This window comes from Battus philenor, unplaced genomic scaffold (genome assembly GCF_028537555.1).
Source record: "Battus philenor isolate CCGP_79_NKW_IND1 unplaced genomic scaffold, ilBatPhil1.0.hap1 SCAF_20, whole genome shotgun sequence".
In the NCBI taxonomy this organism is placed as follows: Eukaryota; Metazoa; Arthropoda; class Insecta; order Lepidoptera; family Papilionidae; genus Battus; species Battus philenor.
In genome coordinates, this window is record NW_027181683.1 from 12,142,323 (window position 1) to 12,166,406 (window position 24,084).

The 24,084-nt window shown below is 33.7% G+C and overlaps 1 protein-coding gene across 1 annotated transcript in view; it reads left to right on the forward strand.

Moving 5' to 3' along the window:
• Positions 1 to 24,084, forward strand: part of Gad1 (glutamate decarboxylase) — a 44,761-nt gene continuing 20,677 nt past the window's right edge. Inside the window, exons 1-4 of the mRNA XM_068765875.1 lie at positions 1 to 66; positions 612 to 687; positions 15,641 to 15,750; positions 17,219 to 17,345. Coding sequence (XP_068621976.1) covers positions 1 to 66; positions 612 to 687; positions 15,641 to 15,750; positions 17,219 to 17,345 — 379 coding nt within the window. The remainder of the gene's footprint in view (positions 67 to 611; positions 688 to 15,640; positions 15,751 to 17,218; positions 17,346 to 24,084) is intronic.

Genomic DNA, 24,084 nt, shown 5'->3' on the forward strand with positions numbered 1-24,084 from the left:
ATGTCAAAGCTAACTTTGGACGGCTTTTTTTCGTACTGCAAGCAAATTGCTGAGCATATCCAGTTGGTTCGTTCACCAATCCATTATAGACGCCATTTTATGACGCCACTCTATCCGCCATTTTGATTTTTCGCTTCACCTCTTTGTTTTGCATGACTATTTAGTTTTTGCTTTGTGACCAATGAATCTCACGATTTAAATATAGTTTTTATCTGTTGTGTATATATTTATATATACTTATTTTTATAAAATACAAATTTATTTTGTGATATTTTACATAAATGTTAAAAGTTTGATATTCCTTAAATAAGACAATTAACTGACATTATGTTAATTAAAGAATAAAAAACCTATAAGCGAAAGATCATGAATTCTCAATTTGTAACATTATTTGTAAAAAAGAGAAAAAATTTGGATTTTTAAATGAAAAAATTACTGCTTTCACAGATAAAATATTAACACTTTTGTAAATTAAAATAAGAAAATTATTATTTAAAAAGACTTGTAAATTCAAATCGCGTATTTATAACAATGCTAATTGCTTTAAATTATTTTTAATCTATATATATTTTTGTTTAATTTTCTAATGTTCATAAATACTCTGTGTACAGGGCGAAAGAATGGCTTCCCTGTCCGGCCAGAGCACCCCTAAGCTGACATCAGCAGTCGGCAATCTCTACTATGACTGTAAGTATCATTAGAATAGTTTAGATTTTTTTCAAAAGAAAATATATACAGGATGCTCTCGATTAAGTCCGAGATAGATACGTTACATCGTAAAGAGTAGATCCACTAACAAAAATTATAACATACACATATATTCAGTTTCTAATTAAAAAAAAATATAATAATAGTGTATATATATGTTATTACTCGATCTAAGAACATACGGCACAAAGATGAATCAAGGTATTAGCGTAGCGTGACGGAGGAGTATCGGCCGTTCCGTTCCGTCAATGCCCGACACTCATGCTCTTTTTTCGTCCCACTTCCCCGCGCTTTCCTAAGGCGCGGTACAGCGGTTTCTGTAACACTGTATAAATTATTAAGGTGGGAAGACGCTGGGTGCAACTAGTTTCAAATCGGTCCTTTTTAAGTCTATGGGAAAGGCCTGTATCTAGATATGGGCATGGCGATGCTTCGTAACAATTTTAAGATATTCTTGACTTTATGATCTTCAGTATATATGATATGTGTTTTAACTGCTGTGTTATATTGTATGAATTTGATCACGAAATAATCCGAATGAGATTATTGTGGTTCTCTACAAATATAAAGTTATCAATACGAGAGTTTAATTTAATACCAGTTTCTGTCAAAATTGTTTTTTTTAGTGTTAGTGTAACTAACTATATATGATCTAGAGTGGTCGTAACAATATTTATTTTCTTCTTAGTCGTTTCATCTAAGGATCGTTGCCAATCAAGTAATTTTCCGCTGCTATTTTTCTCCAGGCTTCTCTGCTTTCCATTCATTCTTATTTAAACTTTACGAAAATGCGGCATAGTCATAATTTAAGAAACAGACATAAAATGCATTTAATTTATGTCAGAACAAATTACGGAAAGAAAACTGTATTGTTTAAAGGAGTAAAGTATAATACATGTTATTAGGCCAATGATTTGAAGAGAGATATATTGGAAAGTTTAAAAATAAACTTAAAAAACATATGTACATTCTTTATTTTATATATTATCCATACGCTCGGTTTTAAAAATAGTTGATATAATGTAATATAGTGTAATGTTTCATTTTTCGAAACTAATTACAAGTTTTATGAAAATAAATTCTATAAATCCAAATCCCAGAAGTAATTTCCAATTCATTTGCTAAAAGATTTAAAATATATGTTCAGTCAAATATAAGTCAAGATTGATGAAACAAGCATATTATTGTATTAAATATTGTATTGATGATAAACATTTCTTTGGATTAGTATGGCACTAATTGATTTTTACGTGACGAATAGAAGATTTATAATATAATTTTTTTAAATTTAACGTTTAAAAATTAATTATTGAGTTTCTTGTCAGATTCTTCTAGAAGCGTTCCGAACCTGTCAGTATATATACTATATGTATATATACAAATACACATTTAAAAGTAATTTATATCAATGTTTTGATGTTTCGTAGGTGTTTAGCAGAGCTAATTCGAAACAATAATTAATTGTTTCATTTATTTGATACACAAAAAACATATATGTTTTGATAAAAAAAAAATTAAAATTGTAATTTCATTATTCATTTCATTCTAATTGGTTTTGGTGATTTGGGTAGTGGTAGCCCAGTGGTTGAGGAGTGAGACTTGCAATCGCAGGTCACGAGTTCGATTCCCCGTATACCATCTTATATAATTCGCACTTTGTGCATTAATTAAGATTGCCACAAACAAATTTCCAGAGGATGAGCAGCAGTGTTCTCTGTGTACTATAATACCACACTGCGATCGCCAACCCGCCTGCTAAACGTGGCGATTATGGTATATCCCTCAAAGATATCTTTGTGGAGGACTTGCCTTGAATTACCTTAATAGTTGGGATAATTTTAAAACTATTTACAGTTTACTTTCAATATAAATTTGAAAGTTACTTTTGGAGATACTGGTTGGCGACAACTGGCTTATACGAGTTTTATTAAAAAAAAAAACTATATTAAAAAGATGATATCTATTTAATGTTAGGGACGCTACTTTCCAACGCACCCTCTTTATGGCAACATTACACGCGTGATCGCAATTTCCTGCCGCGGAGAGGGCGACATCTACAGGAAGCCGAGATAAGTTAGACTGTAATGTGATACTTGATTTTACTGACGATAACATACATCCAACGGTTTAGTTAACACGTTCACTGCGGCTTGAGGCCGATTCAGCCTCATGGTAGACTTTGCACTGGTGCGGCGCGTAAAACTCGTGTTTTCTCTCTAGTGCGGCGGCTGTTTACATTCAACCGAAACATGAGGCAGAAAAGGCCTCAACCGCACTACTAGGAAGTTCAGCTTGAGGCTGATTCGACCTCAGCCGCACCAGCTGAAAGTTCTTCAAAATTGGGCCCGCAGTGAACGTGTTAAGTTGGCTTAAGTAACGTAACTTTGATACAACAGAAAATAAATCTAACGTCACGTCAACTATATGTCGTTTTCAAAATTTCAATAAACCTTTTATAGATATAAGGTATACGTATGTACAATAAAATTCCATAATTAACCCTTAAATGCATAATGATGTAAAACTGCAACATACTATAATACTTAAACGTAAAATGAGTACTACACTTAAGAGTAAATGCATAGTGTTGTATATCTGCAACATAAGTTTTTTTTTTAAAAAGTAAGTATAAAAAATATTATACGCATTTTTTTTCTATTTTTCCCTGCATTTTAGTGTACTTATCTGCAAGATAATTTTTTTTAAAGTATAAATAAAAGTCATGCATTTAAGGGTTAATTTTTGATCTGCCACCAGAGGGGTATATTAAGGGTATATTATTCTATCCAAGAATACTATACTGATGTTAATGTGTGGAATTAAATGTTATATGCTCACTCAGGAAGCTAATTATTGTCGCGCACTCTTTATAAAACTATATTTGTAAAGAGCAACTGTTGAGTTTCTCGCCGGCTCTCCTCAGAACTGCCTTGGGACAACAATGCCGACATTTTATGTTGATTGACGATTCGAAAGTGCTTGTAACGGCCTATTCGATTAAATAATATTTTGATCTCGATTTTGGCCCCAAATATTGGCGAGGAATAAGTTTCCACAGAATATTATTCTAAATATCCAAATATATGCATAATATGCAGTATTTTTAAACAAATTGTAAGAATTCGACTAACTATAATCTTAAGAATAATGTATATGTACTAGCTATGCCCGCGACTTCATTCGCTTGGATTTTAATTAAAAAAAAACAAAAATAGTCAATTTTTTTTCCGTTTTTTTTTTTTTTAATTAACTGTAGCCTAAGTTACTCATTACATCTAGCTACCTGCCAGTATAAGTCCCGTCGAAATCGGTACAGCCATTTCAAAGAACAGCCGGAAAAAACATACAAAAATTTAAAAAAATGTATTTTTGGTATGTTAACTTATATTTATTGAGACGCGTAAGGCAAAAAGCGATTATTTTATGTTACAAACAGACACTTCGATTTTATTTATTGGTAAATATTATGTTAAAAAAATTATATATTAATATATATCATAATCTATTGATATACGTGAAATTACTATATATCAATGCTTCATATTTTATAATGTTCTAAATTTAATTTTTGAAGTTATATAAATTCGCGCCACAAAAAGCTCCGCAATGTTTCACGTCTGAAGGATAATTAATTTTAACTTAGTGACACTTAAAGTACGTTATTAAGTTGGATTTGATTAATACGTTTACATTCAAGCTGAATAATGCTAAATTGTGGGGAGAAATCTTGATTTTATGCCGAACACTCAAAATATCGATTATAATAAGCTCGTTTTGTAAGATAACTATAACATTTGTCATAAGGTAGACAGACGACCTTTTTAAGGTAGTTGAAATAGAGAAATGTATGGAGGAGGCGTTTGTCCAGTTGTGGACGATCTATTGCTGAAATTATGAAAAGAATTAATACAAGACATCGTATACATCATTTTTCGGTGTCCGTACAATATATAGCTGAATGCCCCGCATTTGGAGGGTTCCGAATCGACACCGAGTGCCGGTTGGGGAAAAAGATTGAGGATGCGACCTTGCCTCCGTAATGATAGAAGAAGGAAGAAAATCCTTCTTCAAGTTTTGTAGGTTGGTGGCAAAAACTGTGATAAATCTAAATAAATTACAAACAGGCAAGAAAAAAATGCAAAAATAGAATCAATTATATTAGAAAAAGTGAAAATATAAGAGACAACAATACTGTTATTGTGATATATTAAAGAACGATATGTAAAGAAAGTTAAAAAATTAGTTAAGAAAATAAAATCCCTGTTTATAAATAGGGGTGGAAAGCGAGGTCCTCAAAAACGGGGGCTTGGGGGATGAGGCTTTTACACCTATAACCAATTAACCTGTCTATTATCTTCGAGATATAGAATGAGCAAAAAATATTGCATTTACGATTATAATTTTGAATGTAAAATATGTCAGAAGTGTTAAAAAAAGAAGACTTATAAATGTTTAGACACGAAAAGTTCATTTTAAAAAAAATTAACGCCACCTCTGAATGTTTTGTTGTCGCGTAATTTATTTGCAAGGATTACCGACGCCATTTTGCGTCGCCCGCCTCATAGCCCATAGACAGTGATTGTTTTCTTTTATTTACGACTATAGACTAAAGAGATTGCGGTTATTTGTCTCCGGTATTAGGGGTGGATTCGCTTTTTATGATTATTTATTTTCATTTGAGGTAGCATGGATTTAGGCGGAGTGTGCTAACGTATTTTCATTTAACAAACAACCATATAATACATTTTTAACTAACAGTCTTGATCATCATTTTGGACATGGGCCTCCCCGATTCATTTCCAATTGGAACGTCCTTCGTTATGCTTGTCGGTCCATGGTCTTCAGAACCTTAAGGCTTTACCAATCTTTTATTAGTGGCCAGTATTATGCCATACTATGTAATATTTATGGATATATGCATATATAGGAAATAATATTTGGAAGTTTATTACCAGCAAACTTGTAGACAAAGCTTAAATATTTATTATTTATTATTTAATATATACTATATGTACAAGTTATGGAGGTGGTGGTGAGAGGCCACCCGTGATTTTTTTATGGCGAGAAAAATGAAAGACATTGTGATCGAGGCGGTATATTTACATATTTACAAAAACTTTTTACTAATAATGACTTCGGAAACTAGCAACACAATGCTAGCGACTATCTCATTGATGACGTCTAAATTCGAATCGGAATTTGAATTTGAAATCAAACGCAAATTTGGATAATTTAAGTGTAAGTGTTATAGGCGCAGTGGCCAGTACGAAGCGTTCTCACGAGAATGCTACATTTGTAAGCTTTCCTAAAATTGTAAGATAAAATAGAAGTTCAAATTACAGACCCAGTTAAGTCTAACCCGTATAGTTAAATGGGAACTAACCGAACGGATCGAGGGCCGCGCCCTCAACAGTGGGGCGGAGGGTGCGAGGATTAGTGTCGGGGAAGTGATCTTTCATGTTTTTTGCTAATTGATAAGTTAGCCGTGCGTAAATTGAATTTAATGATAAGACGTTTAAACAAAAGGTCTACAGCATACTTTAATCTAAATAAAATAATTTGGTCTATAAGAAAGACAATGCATATGTAAAAGTTTAATTTTGTTAAATTAGTTTACCTAGCGTTAGTGCTTTTTGTTTGTGATTAGATATAAGTGTAAATACTTTAATTAGGTGAATGTATAGCTAATTTATCAGCAAAAAGCTTTAAAATAATCACACATATTCATCATTGATTACTCTGAAATGTTAAATTACTTTTTTTTTTAAATGCTATTGGCCAATAACTTTTGGCGGAAAGTCTGTCGGGACAGATAAAAAATAATTATTAATTTTAATAGATATTTATACGAATTTTTATAACGCTTTTACGTTTAAAGTTTCTACACCTATTTCTAACTAATAAATAACTCTGAAATATGTTACATTACTTAATATATTTTTTTTAAAGGCAGTAGGACAGTAACTTCCGCCAGATTGAAGTAAATACAGATAATAAACAGTTTATTATCTGTATTAATTTTAATATGTAGTAATAAAACACTTTAGGTTATTCATTATTATTAAAACCATTGTATTTATATAGAGTGTACCGTACAATAATTGACAGCAAATGAGCTATACATTCAAATATTTGCATATCCAATCATGTAATCCTGTATATAAAACAGAGAGTAAGTAGTGTTAGTTTATAACTCAGGAAAGGCTGGCTAAATTTTTATAACTTTTTAATTATAGAATTTGTCTTGATCCTGAATTGGGTAATAAGTTTTAAAATATATTTGATGATAAAAATACTTTAAAAAACACATCAGTTAAAAAGTCAGTCTAGCCATCTAAAAATGGATCTAAGTGAATTTGTGTGAGAGTACTTTATTTTATAATTGAAGTTTAAATTCTGAAAAAAACATGTGTTTTGATAATAGCCAAAAGTCAAACATGTGTTTAATTTTGTTACTCTATGGTAAATTATTAAACTTTTAAATTATTTTTTAAAGTAGTAAAATTGTTGAGTACGAAGCAATTACCCCCGCTTACCAACGCGCTCCCCTCCCAGGACAACTTGATCCCTCTGATGGTGCGGTAATGATGCTGGTTTTACTCCAAATCCCTTATTTGTGAGGATAGCGATAAAGTGTATTGAGGAGTGGCGTCTTACTTTATTTTCATTAGAGGATACCAAACACTATCTAATGATAATCTAGTTTCACTGTAATTAAATGTGGCAATAAAAATGTACTCGAAGTTTTATATTGAATGACGTATAATGAGATTGGATTTTTTTAATTATCAGATATAGGCCTCCTTCATATATTTCTAATAAGACCGATTTAGTACAGCCTCTTTACAGGACAAATTTACTGTTACTAGTCCTTTGATCCTTTTTCTCAAGGCATTTAACGGTCTGTAGCGCTTGGGCAGCGACTTGAAATAAAATAATGTAGCAACTAATATATAATTGAGTATTCCAAATTGTATTGTTAATATATATAAATTTTAGCTGTATTTACCCATAAGAGAAAATCGTGTAAGAAAAAGTGTAAAAAATTATAAAACGCTGTCGTGCCTCGCAGCTGGGAGAAGAAAGATCCATATCAAATAGCGGCAACACTCGAACAACGATACAAATTAGAATAAATAAAAAAAAAAAGTTCTTTGATCACCAATTCGCCAAAGTTCGGTCGTTGAAGATGAAGCACGCAGTCTTTGAAGAGACCGGGTTATATTTCTTAGGAAATAAAGACATCCGTAGATTGTTCCATACTCACTTATTTCCTGAATAAAGTGATCACTCCGAAATTGATTACATTAATTTAGTTTTATCTTTTAAAATGCGACAGGCATAGAAATTCTGGCAGTATAAAATATACAGAGACATATAGTAAACAATAATCTTTTTAACACGTTATTACACGAATTTTGGAAACGTTTTTACGTACAATATTATCATCACCTTTTTATTATTTCTGTAACCAATAATTATGTACCGTATATTAATTGAAACTAAACATTAATCCATTTAAAGATTACACATGTAAAATGCACTGTATGTTATACAATCATTATTTCAATAATATTACATAAGTAAGTAAATTCCTTTTTATATATTCATTCGTTTTATTATTATATATATTCATTCGTTGAAGCCCTTTTCGATATATATTAGTGCGATGACTGCGTTATATGAAATTAAAAATTTTATATTTACAAGTAAAGTTGCTTATAATGTGCGTTGTAGTTTTTTTGTAATTAAAATTCTGCAAAACATTATTGGACTTCCAATTTTAAAATTCAAAACGCATATTAAAAGTAAATTATAATAAATATTTCTCAGTTAGGGTGTTCATAACATATAACGTATAGTAGAAAAAAAATTGTATGCCGTTGAAGGGACATCAGATGAAACAATAAAAGTTTGGCGTTATCGATAAGATAGCAAAAACTCGTCTCCTGGTGACCCGACAAATATTTTATATATTTAAGCTCATTATTCCATATTCAAATAATGAGGTTTCCATGTGAATTTTAATAAGGACTGTAACTACTAAAGTGTGATCTCAAAGTCGCAATGGGTAGGAGACTTGAGGAAGAAAATGTTGTCTATATACGTCAACTTTTCTTCCTAGAGTTCTGTAGAAAGGCGGTACACGATAAACAAAAATAAGACTCAGGGATAAAACAAAAGAGTCTGATAAATTCCACGGTAAGTTATGCCTGCGAAAGAAAAGAGATATATAAATAAGGTTAATAAGATTAGATATAAAAAAGAGTTAAGTAGAATAAAAATGAGAATAAAACATTATAATATGTATAAAATATTATTATATACAAGTCAAATAAACTGTGCTTCTATAATAATCTGTGACCTAGGAATGAGAACGAAATAAGAAAGGAGATGTGTTGAAGAAGATATGAAAGAAAATAGACGAGAGCGATTGTGAAAGACAGAAGGAGAGTATATAAGAAATTGAGAAGGATGAAAGAAGAATGATGATGTATGGTCCCTGTCCTGAACACGGTAGGAGAAACAATTAAAAAAGTGCCACAGTTAATAAGAGAAAAAAAGGCTGAATTAAATATTAAAACCTGTACCACACAAAGAAACAGGAACGAAAGATATTAATTTTTAAATTTCTGTACATTTATTAATTAAAAAATATGCACTCAATATTTAAATTATCTTGTTAGGAATCTGTTAATATTATTATACAATCCATCTCCATAATATGTTAGCAACGAAAATATAAGCGGTGATAAAAATACATCTATTTCCTTCGATAAGCCCGTGCAAGCCTCTCTCTATCAATATCCGCTATCCGAGAATTACGGGCGTATATTGATTTCATGTCTCAACCCCTGAGCTTTGAAATATACTTGCTACCATTAATGTTTAGAAGAAAACTTTGTAGGTTCTTTATCCTAAATAAAATACTGTTCCAAACGGAACGCTACTACGGAATGTTTGTATTGACATAATTACGCAGTTATTTATACACCTGCAACATTATGAAGTTTTAGTATTGTCGCAGTGTCCTTTTGCATTTTAGATGTTACACTAAGACGACAAGTATTTTCTCTTCTTGAAATATGTTGTCGCTAGGGACCCGAGTTACAACAATAATATTGTGATCAAAAAGTAAGGTGAATTTGAAAATTAAATGTAAATTTAAACAGATAGATAAAACGCAATTTTTTCCAACGCTTTCTTAAGTTCTAGAAGCAGTCGAAATAGCCTTGTTCCGGTATTGCCTTGAAGACCTCCTTCGATTCAGTTTATATCACTTAAATCGTGTTAAAACAACGCCACTGTAACTGCCTTTTGCGTGTCCTAAATAGCCAGATGTAATACGTAACAAAAATAAGACGAATGATGTGGTTCCGAAATGTATACCAGGCGAGTTTTTGACTAAAAAGTCACGAAGAACCAATGCATACTTGACGCGTTTGTGACACAAAACATTCTTGAAAATAGTAGTGGGATGAGCCCAATGATATTCCACCATTAACACACAGATTTGTAAATGTTCTTCTTCTTCTTGAAGTGCCTCTCCAACTAGTGGAGGTTGGCTATCAGCTTCCTGCTCTCTTCCTTATTTTTGGTTCTGCGTAATAGCTCAGCAGCGCTGGCGATTCCGGTCTACTCTCTAATGTTACGAAGCCACGACTTCTCTCTCCTACCAACCTTCCTTTTACCAGCGACCTTTCCCATCATGATAAGTTGAAGGAGATTGTATCGTTGGTGTCGAAGAACGTGTCCCAAGTAAGCGATTTTCCTTCGTTTTACTGTGAGCATTGTGTGTAAATGTTATAGATAGTAATACCGACCTAAAAAAAAAAACTACCTGCCTTCCTAATGCCCGGGAGTTTTAAATGAAAATACTATCTTAATTTTTAATCACAGATAGCAAGCACACACGTATATTTCGAATTAGTCTTGTAATTGAACTATTCCAAGAATTCATACGTTAGATAGATACTTATTTTTATTTCGCCATTGAAGCGTCCATTTGTTATATATTGTTTTCAAATTGTTTGTACGTTGGTTTCTTTTGTGAACTATTTAATTTCCAACCCTAGTGCAGCTGGGGTATTGGTTTGTTCATTGCAGGGTAAGCAACACGGCACGCGCCTAGCGCCTAATCGGCTGAGGGTAGATGTAAGTGAAATTCCAGAAATACCAACAGTCACATCCCCCTTTTCGAATATTTGTTATTTTAGCTGTGTAATTTTAATGAGAATTGTAACGAGTTTGTTACCAAATTACATGCATTTTGTCTCTTTTATGTGCTAAAAGTTTTAAAGGGATGAATATGTAGCTAAAACGGCTGAAAAAGGCTTTAAAGATTATATGGCAGGCAGTACAAAGTCTGTGAGAACAAATATTAAACAATAATTGATTTTAATAAATAATAATTCGAAATTTGAATACGATTTTTCCTAGTATATTATGGTTACGTTGTTATTTCTGAAACTATATTTAGAAACAATGTACCAAACGTTAATTGAAAACAAAATAGCTGTTAAGTTACGGATTTGAAACGTGGTTGCTTACGGTGGACCTTATAAAAAGGCGAGGTCACCCAGAGAGCAAAGGAGATAGCTATGAACGGAGTTTCGCTGCGAGATCGAATCAGAAATGATAAAATTCGCAGCAGAACCAAGACCACTGACCTGGTTCCAAGAATTGCTCATCTGAAGTGGAGTAGGCACGGCACATCGCTCGTGCAATGGTCACTTAGATCGAAAGTTTCTCGAGTGGCGACCACAAGCACACATACGACATAGTTATGGCCACGAGAAGTAGCTGGATACAGGCAGCGCAGGACAGGTAATCGTGGCTATCTATGGGGTGTGGCCTATGCCTTTTAGTTGGCATTCATCGGCTGAAAATAATAAGAAGAATTGAAATTTCTAAAAGGATCTTTTTTACTATATTATCGTTATATTATTTAATATTTCTGAAATTATTGTTTTTTACCATATATTAATTGACAAAAAATGAACTATTTGAACACGATGGGCCACGGCCTATTATATTTGTTTTGTTTTTTCATTAAAACACGTGCTTATGTATCGATAACTATCTTTAATAATATATAAAATAGTGTAGTCGGGTCGAAATGTAATTACCACCAGCTTTGATTTTCGCTCTGAAGGGTAAGTAACAAGTAACACGAGATCCGGATGACTGCACCAAGTCTGTTAGTGTTAATATTACTTAATATAACTTATCAAGGATGTGTTGTAATTTCCAAATTTGTATTTCATAAGTATACACCTGTACAAACTTGTTAGCTCATTTTTATGAAACATTTAGTTACCAAAAAAGTAACATGAAGTTCCTAAGGCATATGTTAAGTTATAATGCTCTATAAAAACGTATTTTCTATTAACAAACATTCTTAAAGTGCACATCGGGATGACAATCGGCTTATGCCGTCCAAAACATAAGTTCACACAAATCTTTCTCCCTACGTTTACGTCTTTTCGCATTTTATTTAATATATACTTTATGTTATAACATATAAAAGTCAATATTGAATGAAACTCAATCCGGGACTAAAGTTGCGAGTAACATCTGGAATGTGATGTAATGCTTGATAAATAAATGCCCTCAAATAGGGGCCACTTCAATATTTGTTTTGTTGATTTGTTCAAAACAGAATCTTGCGTTATACATATAGAGTCGAAATTCCAAATAGCAATTATAAAGAACGTCGGATGTGTATCAGAAGTGAGTGTTTGAAATTGTTTAATATACATTTAAGCGAATGTCTCTTATACAGTTCTATAATTACTATATTCATTAAAATTACATATATTGATGCCTTCTCTCGTCGCTATAACTAGTATATTAATGAAATTTATACACACACACACACACACACACACACACACACATACATATATATATATATATATATATATATATATATATATATATATGATTAGAGAGAACTATCACAGCTCACAAATAAGTATAGAGAGGATGGGCAGCAGCGATAATACCACACTGTGAACGCCAATTCGCATGCTAAACGTGGCGATTATGATATATTCCTCCAAAGATATCATATTATACATTTCAGATGAACATGAAATGTAAGAAAAATATAAAAAATCTAATAAATTGAAGATGCTATTACTTTTTAAAGTTGTAAATAGTTCGCGAGGGTTTTGCCGATGCATTTGACAGGCGAAGCCAGCGTGTGCGGATTATGACTCGGTGCGTCCTTCGCGACCTTATAGAGGGGATGCTTGGGGAAGAGCTTAAATCCGAAACACTTAGTTGGATCGGCTAAAGTGAAATTTGTTGTTCTCTACGCTAATCGCGTGCTACGGTGCTACGGCGCTACGGTGCTACAAGTATTTAAAATGGTACTCTTTGTAAAGGTATTTTTAATCGATATTTGCATTAAGTAATTTACATCTTCTCTAATATATAATGAAGTATGTTTAAATAATCCAAACAAAACTTTGATTAACCTTTCTATAACAGTAGTAACAGATTTTTTTACGTTCAGACAGCACGAGAATGAATTAGTCCACTGTATTAAGGATATTTGTTTAGACCGCAACCAATATTTTTTCCGGTTTGTTGTGGGTTCTTTATCTTCAGAAAGCTATTGTTACATTTAAAATTATTAAATAACGTATGTGCTACACTCTACACTTGGTTACAATACGATAAATTGCTTCATAGAAAATCACACACCTGTATTTTTATTGTTTTAATGTACAGTCTCGCTAAATATGTTTCGAGATTCTCAAGACTGTGGCATTTATTATCAGAAAAATAGTAGACTCTATGAAAGACATATTACATCGCATGTTGAAAAAAGAATTTTAGAACATGAATTTGAAATTAACGTGTTTGAAATAACACATATTTTAAATTAAAGGATGCTATGCTATTATAACGGAGGTAATTTGATTCTAATTTCTATCAAATTGATTTCTCCTCATAACGGGCACATGTGACCATAATACTCCATTAAAACCTCTACATACGTGTACTTCACATTTATTAAGAAACAGTGTTGTTCACATTAATAATATGCAAATATTTTGATTCGACTTACAATAAAAGAAATGTAGAAATGCAAATGATTATTTTTATGTAGCATCGAATCATCCCCTCACATCAAAACTTACGAGATATCTCAAATTCTTGGACATCATCGAGGGTTGATATTGAAAGCGGTGACTTTTTAATCAGGGCGCGCGTCAGCTGAGGGTTAAGGCCGACATTACAATACCCTATGCGGAACAAAAGGCAGCAATGAGCACCGACATAGCGTACCAAACAAACTTGGATGAATTATCACAATGGAGGGAGAAGTTTTTGAAAATGTACTCTACAACTGTAAACGCGAGCAATAGCAATTGTCTGTACCTTCTCGTATCAAATGACTACAAATAAATATGCTATGTAACTAAATATATAACAAAACTCGAGTTACACCAATACCTCACTTTGCTTCGTGGTTACGTTCCAAAAAAACAAAACGCAAATTGAAACGCTGCAAAGTAAATTAAGATTACTATAGCAAACCATGTAAAGATCGAAGATAGGTTCCAGGGTCACGAAAATACTACTTTTTAAAAAGAAAATTGAACAAAAAAAACATTTAAAAAACAAAAATAGTATAACTCTACCAATAAATAAATTGGAATACAATTTATCTTTTTTGTAACCAGAAACAACACTTAAAAATTTTTATAAATTTATTATTCTCTTTAAAAAAAAAACACCCCATACTACGTAATTAAAACTGAACTCTTAAAATTTGCAAAACAAAGTGATAATTAAACGGTATTCAAATTGCGTTGATTTTTAGTTAGAAAGGGAATCCCCAAGTTTTGATGGCATGGCGCAATAAGAAACAAAAGTGTTGCCATCCTTTAGAAAAAAAAAAAAATTAAAAAAAATTTAGATTCGAACCCAAAACAACGCAACCTCGAAAATCTAACAACGCACAATGAAAATTAGTACTAATTAAGTAGCGACGCAACTTCGAAAAAAACGCAAAACGAAACGACACAAAGTGTGGTATTGGTGTACTTTACGTTTTAAATCTTTTTGAACCGAAACAAAGTTACACAGGTATCGTAGCATTTCGTAGCGTTGTCGTAGCACATGTCTGCTGTACAATAAGCAAAAAAAAAATTAACCAACATAGCATATAAGTAAAAATTGTTACTAAGTAACATAATATATTAAAGACTCGTTGAGCTTGAAATTAGATTTATTATTATAACCAAGGTAACTCGAAGAATGCTCGCCTGAAATTGCTGTGGGTGGGGTAAATAGTTTGTACAGCTAAGTCTGTAGGCTGGTAGGTTCTCCACTAGTGGGACTGAGAACATACTTAAGGTCGCGGGAATTAGCAGGATATGGAGAGATCTGTCTTCGTGGTGATCTTTTGGGAAGGCATATGTCTTGCTGTGATCACCTATCAGCTGTTGTGATATACAATTATTTTGTGATTTAATTCTTGTATTTCCAAACAGTGTTGATGTTAGATTTTATAATTTTTTGGGAGTTTGTATAAATAAAGATTCATTTACAATAATAGTAGTCTTTATAATATAATATAATAATAATAAACGTCGAAAATAAGCTCAACGAATCGCGTTCAGGCAGACTTGCGCGAATTGAATGTCAACCAATGGCAGACGATGGCGCAAGATAGAGGAAAGTGGAAGTCTCTCGCTTCGGAGGCCAAGACCCACTTTGGGTCACTGAGCTAGTGGAGTAGTAGTAGTAGTAGTAGTAATAAAAGTCGGACTCTATTTGAACCTTTCACAATAAGAACTTTTAGATATTGAAATTGAATGCAATGATCAATGCACTTACGCCATATTGATGGATAAAATTATTATTATAAGTGCGTTATGATATCATATTAAATTATGTTTATTTGTCGTAGCAATCCTGCCGTACCGTGAGGATGCCAATGCGCAGACCCGCGAGTTCCTGGCACGTGTCGTAGACGTTCTACTGGACTACGTGCAACAGGTCAATGACCGGAACGAGAAGGTAAATATTATGTACGGTATATATATACGGTATTGTCAAACAATAAAGGCGGTAGTCCTGAATACAAGCCTTTATTTTATTCTTATCAGCATAACAGTCGTTTCACACTATATGTCTCGTGACATTACATCGACTTGATGGTTAAATATAAGTTATCAATAAAACAAAAGTGACACAATAAGATACGTTTATGAAGTTATAAGTAATAATTACTTATTACAATAATAATAAAAAATACTTAAAAAGTATTTTATGATTAATACACATAAATCTTCTGAATACATCGGTTATAAATTAACAGATATTGTATATAAAGATGTAAATTCTTGCCTCATTTTCAAGCTTGCAGTCGTTCATGGCGCCAAGTAGAGGGTTGTGCTTGGAATTTCTCTTAAAATCAAATTAAGAATTAAGAGGTCCATAGACGAATGAAAACAGCGGCCATAGTCCGGCAAATTGTGAAAAAAGTGGCAGTGATCAGGTTAAGGCTATAAGGTTCTAGAACGGGGACCCACACACGCAAGTGCAGTGTAGAGGTCCGATAAAGTAGACAAATGGGAGATTAGATATACGCCGATGTCAATCGGTCTTATTGTAGAGGTCCATTTCCAGCAGTAGACATCTGTACAGCTGGAATGATGATGATAATTTCGAACTAAATAAAATAAAGAATACACCATAAAAACCTGATACTAAATGTCTCTCAAAGTTTCGCTCATTACGAAAGGTCTTGTAAGTATTTTCGAACTGTTTCCATACAATAATAACATAAAAAACGACAATTTTAGAGTTTTCATATATATACTACAAATTTGAATTTAGTATAAAAAAAAGTAAACATTGAAAGTACATTATTTTAAAACAGCCTTTTTAAGCTATAAAATATATTTCATATATTTTAAATACATAGTAATGTACCTTCAAAAGAGATCCGTGTTCAACTTTAAATTAAGGTAAATGTAAACTAAAGAAATATGACATCAAGCAAGATATATATATGACGCTATTTACTCCAATTTAGATAAATGCAGCTATTATATATTTATTTTGAATAGGCACACAACAAAACATTATATGAGATTACCTTACTTTTGTCTTATTAATCATGTTTACCTAATGTAGGTATACATGTACATATATATGCCGGCGTACTCATCGCTAAATGAAAAAAAAGAAAAACAATATATTACGGCTCTCTGAATCATAATAAATAAATACACGAATAATTGATATTAAAAGTTTCTAAACACTAAGTAAATAATTTACGAAAAGAGTTTTAGTATTTTTAAAAAGCTTTACCAAAGTTTCAAAAAAAATATTTTCTGATATTTCTGCATTATATTGACATTTAAATGTTGCATATTCTGTGAATCTGTTGTGTGTAGTCCGAGGTTGGTTTAGTGCCGCAGGATTATAGCTGTACGTAAAACCTATCAGATTATATTTACGCAGGTTTCTAATTCAACAGATCCTAGACTTCAAAATGCCGGAGGACATGCAGAAGGTGCTGGACCTTCACCTGCCTGAAAACCCATTACCGCTGAAGCAGTTGCTCGAAGACTGCAAGATAACGCTGAAAAATCAAGTGAAGACGGGTAAGTTAATTAAGTAATGAAGTTGTTAAAAACTTTTTTATAACTCTTATTATTTAACTTTATATTAAAGCTATACGTGTATTTTTTTTTCTTTTATACGGTATCTATCAACCGCACGAAAACAGTTTTAAGTAATTATAATATATAATCTGTGTGTACACTTGCAAAAATTAATGTTTGTTTAAATAGTAGATTATATCTGTAGGTATGACACTTGTCTGTTTGTAACTTAAGTAAGAAAAGCATCAATATTTAGCCTATTCCGCACATGCAGTGGTAGTCGTGCAATGAAATGCACCGCCCGCCAGCCCGTTGATAAATGCGTATGCGGCAAACAATGCGAATCACACAACCGCCACCACCAAATTACTCAACACGTGTTTCACTCCTCCACGTTCGTTATGTATAGTGTGCACTTTATTGCACGACTACCACTACATGTGCGGAAGTGGCTAAATATTGGTCCTTTTCTTACTTAGGATGGACTTCCGCGAGGTAACGCCTGATTCCATTAAATGTTTGTAACTTGTTTGCGTAGATATAAAAAATATATTGTTTGAATAAATAAATAAGACAAATCGTAAATGATATAGAAAAATACCAGTACGTTTGTAACAGACGTATCTACCCCAACTAATAGCTTGTATTCCACTCGAGCGAGCGAAAGTAACGGATCGAGATCATCGCGCGCCATTTGCGGACATAATTGAATTGTTTGACGGAACGGTGCGGGCCACAATGCCCTTTGATTACAACTCAGACTATAGGACGCAAATTGTCGCAAACTTTCTGGTGTACGTGTTCTGAAACTTAAATCATAATACACAATATAGCTCAAACCTACATCTTTTAGATATAGGATGTTGTTTTTATATATTCACGTCTTCAACTTCGGCCATCGAGAGACAGAAACCTTATGTTAATCAAATCTTTTTCCAAGTAAGTTTTATTAAAAATATTATTTAATTTAATTGCTATTTTATCATCATCTTCTAAGCTTTACGACGTCCACAACTGGACAGAAGATTCGCTGAAGATTTCCATCAAGATTGATTGGAATAGTTATATTTAACCCAGCGTTGTGATCACCTTAACAAGATCATCTGTCTACCTCATGGGTAGAAGTCTTACACTGCACGATGGTCTGTGGTCTTTAACCCAGAACTTTAAGGCTCTAGCAGTCATTTGTTTTGTGCTCTAAGTGGCCTGTTTACTACCACTTTCACTGGCTAATCCGAAAGGCTGTGTTGGTTACTATCGTTCGTCTAAAGATCAGCTCATACATAGTCCTGTCTATTACTCGTGATAACTTTGAGTTTGCCAATGTACCCAACTCAGGGACCATGTTTCTGTACCTTGGTACAAACTTCAGTTTTAAGGTTATTATTTTACATTTGACTTTCAGTAGACATGACGTGACTAGACCCTTTGCAGGTAGTCATAGACTCCTAGGGGTCGATATAGGTCAATTTAGGAATCACTGGTCTAGAGATCAGCTCATACATAGTCCTGTCCATTATTCGTGATAACTGTGAGTTTGCCAATGTACCCAACTCAGGGACCATGTTTCTGTACTTTGGTACATACTTCAGTTTTAAGGTTATTATATTATATTTGTCCTAAATGAGTAGACATGGTGTGGATAGGCCCCTTCTAGGTATACCGCATAGTAAAGGTCAAAACACAATTGATTTATTTAGTAATAATCCGAATTTTGAGACGTAGTCACTTACAAAGGGTTTCACAAGAACGATCAAGGTTCCGAAAGAGAAATGAAGAGATCAATTTAGAAATTAGAAGATCTTAGCTAACCGACGTATCTCGAATATTCTATTGTAATAAGTTCTCGAGTGGCGATCACGAGCCGGTAGACGGGGCGTGGGTATGCCCATACTAGGTAGACCGACGACATAGCTAGGTCGCTGGATGCAGGCAACGTGGAACCTGTCATCGTGGTGAACTTTGGAGAAGGCCAATGTCTTGCAATGGGCGTCCATCTGCTAAAAAAAATATATTTCCGTATCCAAAAATTTTCTAAGTCCATGGCAAACGACAAAGGCTGATACAGATAATGGCGCGAGATGCCATGATGAACATCCATTACAATAAACAAAGGCAGTGGCATAATCCTTGCGCTTTAAAACTCGTCCATGTGCGAGATTAGGGCGCTCGCAGACGAATTACGCGCTCGGCCGGGCGGCGAGTGATTGCTCGGGGCTGCGGGCGATGGGGCATCGATCTTCTGATTCCGAGATCCCGGATCTCTGTCTGTTCACGGTACAAATATTTTGAATCATTTTTTAGATAGCTTGACAACCACCAATCATTTACGAGAATTTGTTTTTATGTCAGTCTTTGTAACAATCTTTTGTATAAAATTCTATTAGAGGGACCTCACATTTTTGGTTGAAGATTGCAGACGATGGTAGGCTGCTCTTCAAGGCCCAGATAGACAGAAACAAACTTTTTTGATATATTGAGAGGACCAGAAAGTAATGTCGCTTTATTAAGTTAAATTCACACGACCACATTTTAACAAGTATTTATTTCTAATCAATAATATATTCACTTTCGTTATCAATAACCTTTTGCCATCTAGTATACTTATTTTCTATGCCATAGCGGTTAAAATCAATCGTTTTTTTTGTAAAATATGTCGACAGAAACGACTTTAATTTCCGAGCCCTTTTTATAACAAGTAGTCGAATTACGTACGACACTTCATCAGACGTTCCTAAAAAAGTAACTTTTAAGTCATGAAATCCAAACAATAAACACTCGTGTGACAGTCAAATCACGATCCATGAAGTAAGTTATGCTAGGATGTTTCTACGAGATCAAATAAGAAAGAAGATAGCCATTGCGGTTTTAAGGTTCTGGAGGCCATTCACATGGTGGGCAGATGACGTTTTTAAGGTTATAAGAAGGTTCTAATGAGGGCAGACTGAATCCTGTAGTGGACGTCCTATGGGCTTCATGGTACTGGATTGGAGACCACAGATCTCCAGCGCAAACCAGGGCATCAACAAGGTGGACAGAAGACCTTGTTATTGTCGTCCTTCTGATGTTATTCCAAATTTTGGAGAAGGAGGGGGGCGTTGTCCAACTAGAAAGTCCAATGGCTACATAGATTATACTCTTCTCTACTGATCCCCCAAGCAAACACCTCTCCATCTTTCGTTAAGAGACTGGGGCCGGAAGTGAGAATGAAAATTGGCAGTCATTTTTAAACATAATCTTCCGCTTTTAATTTTTATACAGATCACTTGCGTATTATAATTAGTACGTAAATGTTGTCCACTAGAAAACTCGATAGGAAACCTATTATATATATTTAGCCTGTTTTCTATTTCGCCATCTAGGGCGAGTAAGGTCTGTTTAAAATCCAGCTATTTATATTCAGCGACCCCATGCAGTAAAAACAATAAGTGCGCTATAAACCCGCGTTATGGGATCCGCGTTGATTTACAAGAGGCTCTCGGCTGGCCCTAATGTCACGCAAATCATTGGATTAGGCCACCGCTGTAGGGTGACAATGTTATCGACACGTTTTAACAGGGTTTATTGAAATCTGTAACTATATAAGAATTGCTCATCTGTAGTGAAATTGTACAGGGCACATTGTTTGTGCAACGTTAGTCGAGGTTGCGTGAAATATAAATAATGTAAATACGGGCAGTGCAGGAACGGTCAGCGCGGCGACTTTTGGTGAAGCCCATGTCTTGCGATGAGCGTCCTTCAGCTAACACGGTGATGATATCCAGAGTAAACTTATACTAGCCGTCCCGAAATATGTATTTTGTATTACTAGAAGCTATTGGTCTTTCCTATTTTTATAGAAAAAAAAATTAATGTTTCATATTTCAGAGTACTCTTAATTTACTAATGATGTGAAATAAATTAATTAAGTTTTTTTATATACAGATTGAGATCGATGAAACAATAAACTTGCAACGCGTTGCTGTCACGGTGGGCGTATGACAAGCAGTGCACGTCCTATAGAGATAAACAATACGCGAAGTTCATAGTGAACTGTCAAATGCGCAAAGTTTCAATACGTGTTATATTTTTTGAAATTTTTCACATTTATATTCGAATTACCTATTTTTGCACAAATTAATCATTTACAAAGTATAAGTAAACAAAAATAGAATTGTTTTTGGTTTTAAAAATATATTTTTATTAGGTAAAATCGTTTCCAAGTTATGGTGTTGCGAAGAGAAATAAGGCTTTATTTACAATATATATTGATTGAATATAACAATATATGTAATTTACGCTAATTAAACTTTCGGTGGGTCTTAATGTTTGTAAGCAATCCCATAAAATAATTATTAATTTTTATGGAAAATTTAAATTCAAAAGTAAATCCTATTTTATCATAGTCACTCTAGCCGCACGCCTCTGCGCAATCTCCCAGCCTATTGAGGCCCGTATTAACATAGTTTGATGGATCATCCCCTTGTCCGTCTGCCCATTGTTGAATATAGATTAGGATTTCCGAGTTATGGATTGATTTTTATAGAGTCCTCGGCTTTTGTGGGATAAAGCAACGGAAGAGGAGTATTTTCTTTATTTATTATTTAAAAGAGAGTCATACGTAAAATTCAAGCTTTATTTAAGATGTAATTTCTCAGCTTTCCGTGTATTCACCGTGCGGGTGTCAAGTAAATCACATTGTAAGTACGGTTCTCGGGGCTGACGACCCGCGTAGTAGACTTAATGTGGCCTCATTCCTCATCCTCTGCCTAATCATCATCATTCCAGCCTTAGAAAGTCCTATGCTGGACATAGGATTCCCTCATAAATTTCCAATAGGACCAATTGGAGCCAGTCCGGTGTCTTTCGATGACCGTAACATGTTTGCGGAAGTTCTACGCAACGCCTGCTGGTCTTCCACTCTAGAACCCTCAGGCCCCGTCTTCTGCGAGCTATGTGGCCTGTCCATTCATCTTGTTAATCTGCTGGACTAAATCAGTTACTTCCGTTTGTCTACGGATCGGTTATTTCTGAATTGATCTCTTACTTCCTCTCTCTACCTAAAATTAAATGTTCACACCGTTCCAGAAGTGAGCTGATGTTCCCTCTTGATATAATAAACCTTTCGCTCCTACCCCTAGCGCATAGAAATTTAGTATAGATCTTTTTCTAGTTACGTAGTTGACTAGTTTGTTGTTCTTCTTCATTGTATTTTTAAGGGCTTTTGTTATATTTGTTTCCCAGAGGAAAAAAATTCTATTAGTACTATACGTTTTAATATTTGAATTAGGAATAAATCTGTTTTGGATGACGTCATAATTATAGCATTAGGAAAATTAATAATATTAGTAGGATAATTATTTGACAGAAAAAACAAATAAAATCTAATTGCAAAATTTAAACGCATAACTCAACAGAGTATGTAATTTATATTTTGCATAAACAAAACGCATCTACAATGGCGGTTGATTGCTGTCAATGTGACAACTCGCCACGTGTCATGTTTCGAAATATATTATTTTAATACTGTGAGATCTTACGCCGTTAGGAATAGAGTGTAAAATGTGAGATTATTTTTATATCTTAATAGTTTTTAGGAAGGAAACGTGGCAGGCGACCGGTAGGGGAGAAGTCTCGTGGGATCGTTGCGGCGAGAGATAAGTGGGCTTGAAAAGATGTTGTATTGACTTGAAGAGTGCTCGTGTGCCAAGGGTTATCATTTCCGATATATTTTTCTGTTAGCGACGTGTCGATAAGTTTTCTCATATCTATATTGTCGTCCTTTATTTATCCGACGAAAAAATAGCGTTTATTTTGCATAGGACACAGATAAAAAGTTTAGAATTTATTCATATAATTATCCAATTCGAATAATTTATAGCGATGATTTTTTTACGATATCAAATTAATGCCAGAAGAGCGAAATTTAAAAATTAAAGCTCTTCTGTAATGGTATCTTTAAAATAAAGCTACAAGGGTTCCAAACGCGCTTCTAATGTGATATAAAACATCATAAAATAGCCTCAAACCTCTAAAGTATATATGTGTTCAAGTATCTTTATAAATATTTAAATTTATTTACTTATTAATCGATAACGGCATATAGTAGAGGAAGTTGTTAATTCTGCAGTAGAACCTCTTCTGCTTGAGATAGACCCCTTCCGTAAGTTTCCAATAGGACAGGTTGTAAGGAAGTCGCATCCAAGGATTCCGAAGACTTTAACAAAGCCGTCTATCCACCTTGTAGACATATGTCCGTGGTTTCAACTCCAGAAACTTAAGGCTCAAAGGCCTGTTCTGCGCGCTAGTTACTTCAACTTATTTTGAAGTTCTCCAAAAAAATTACACAAGTATAGCCAAGTTATTATTGAAAACTCGTGATAAACATGTGTATGTATAGGGGGAGTATGCAAGCATAATCTTCTCCTAGAAATCGCCACGATGACCGACCTTGCGCTGTTCGCATCCAGCGAATTCTCGTGACGTTAAATATGTCATAGGTCCACATAGTTGGGAGCCGATCCCCGCCGCGCCTACTTGCTACTGCTACTGCATTAATAAATGCCTTTTACTAAATATACTAATAAAAATACAACAAATAATTTGAATTTTAAATTGTTTACATTCCAGAATTCCAATACAAACATTCACGCGGTGAATTGCACCAAAAAACAACCCCTCTATAGTGTTGCCCTCTAAAATGCAGATTAAATCGGAATTATGGCAACACCTGACTTGGCGAACCCGAATTAATTGCGAC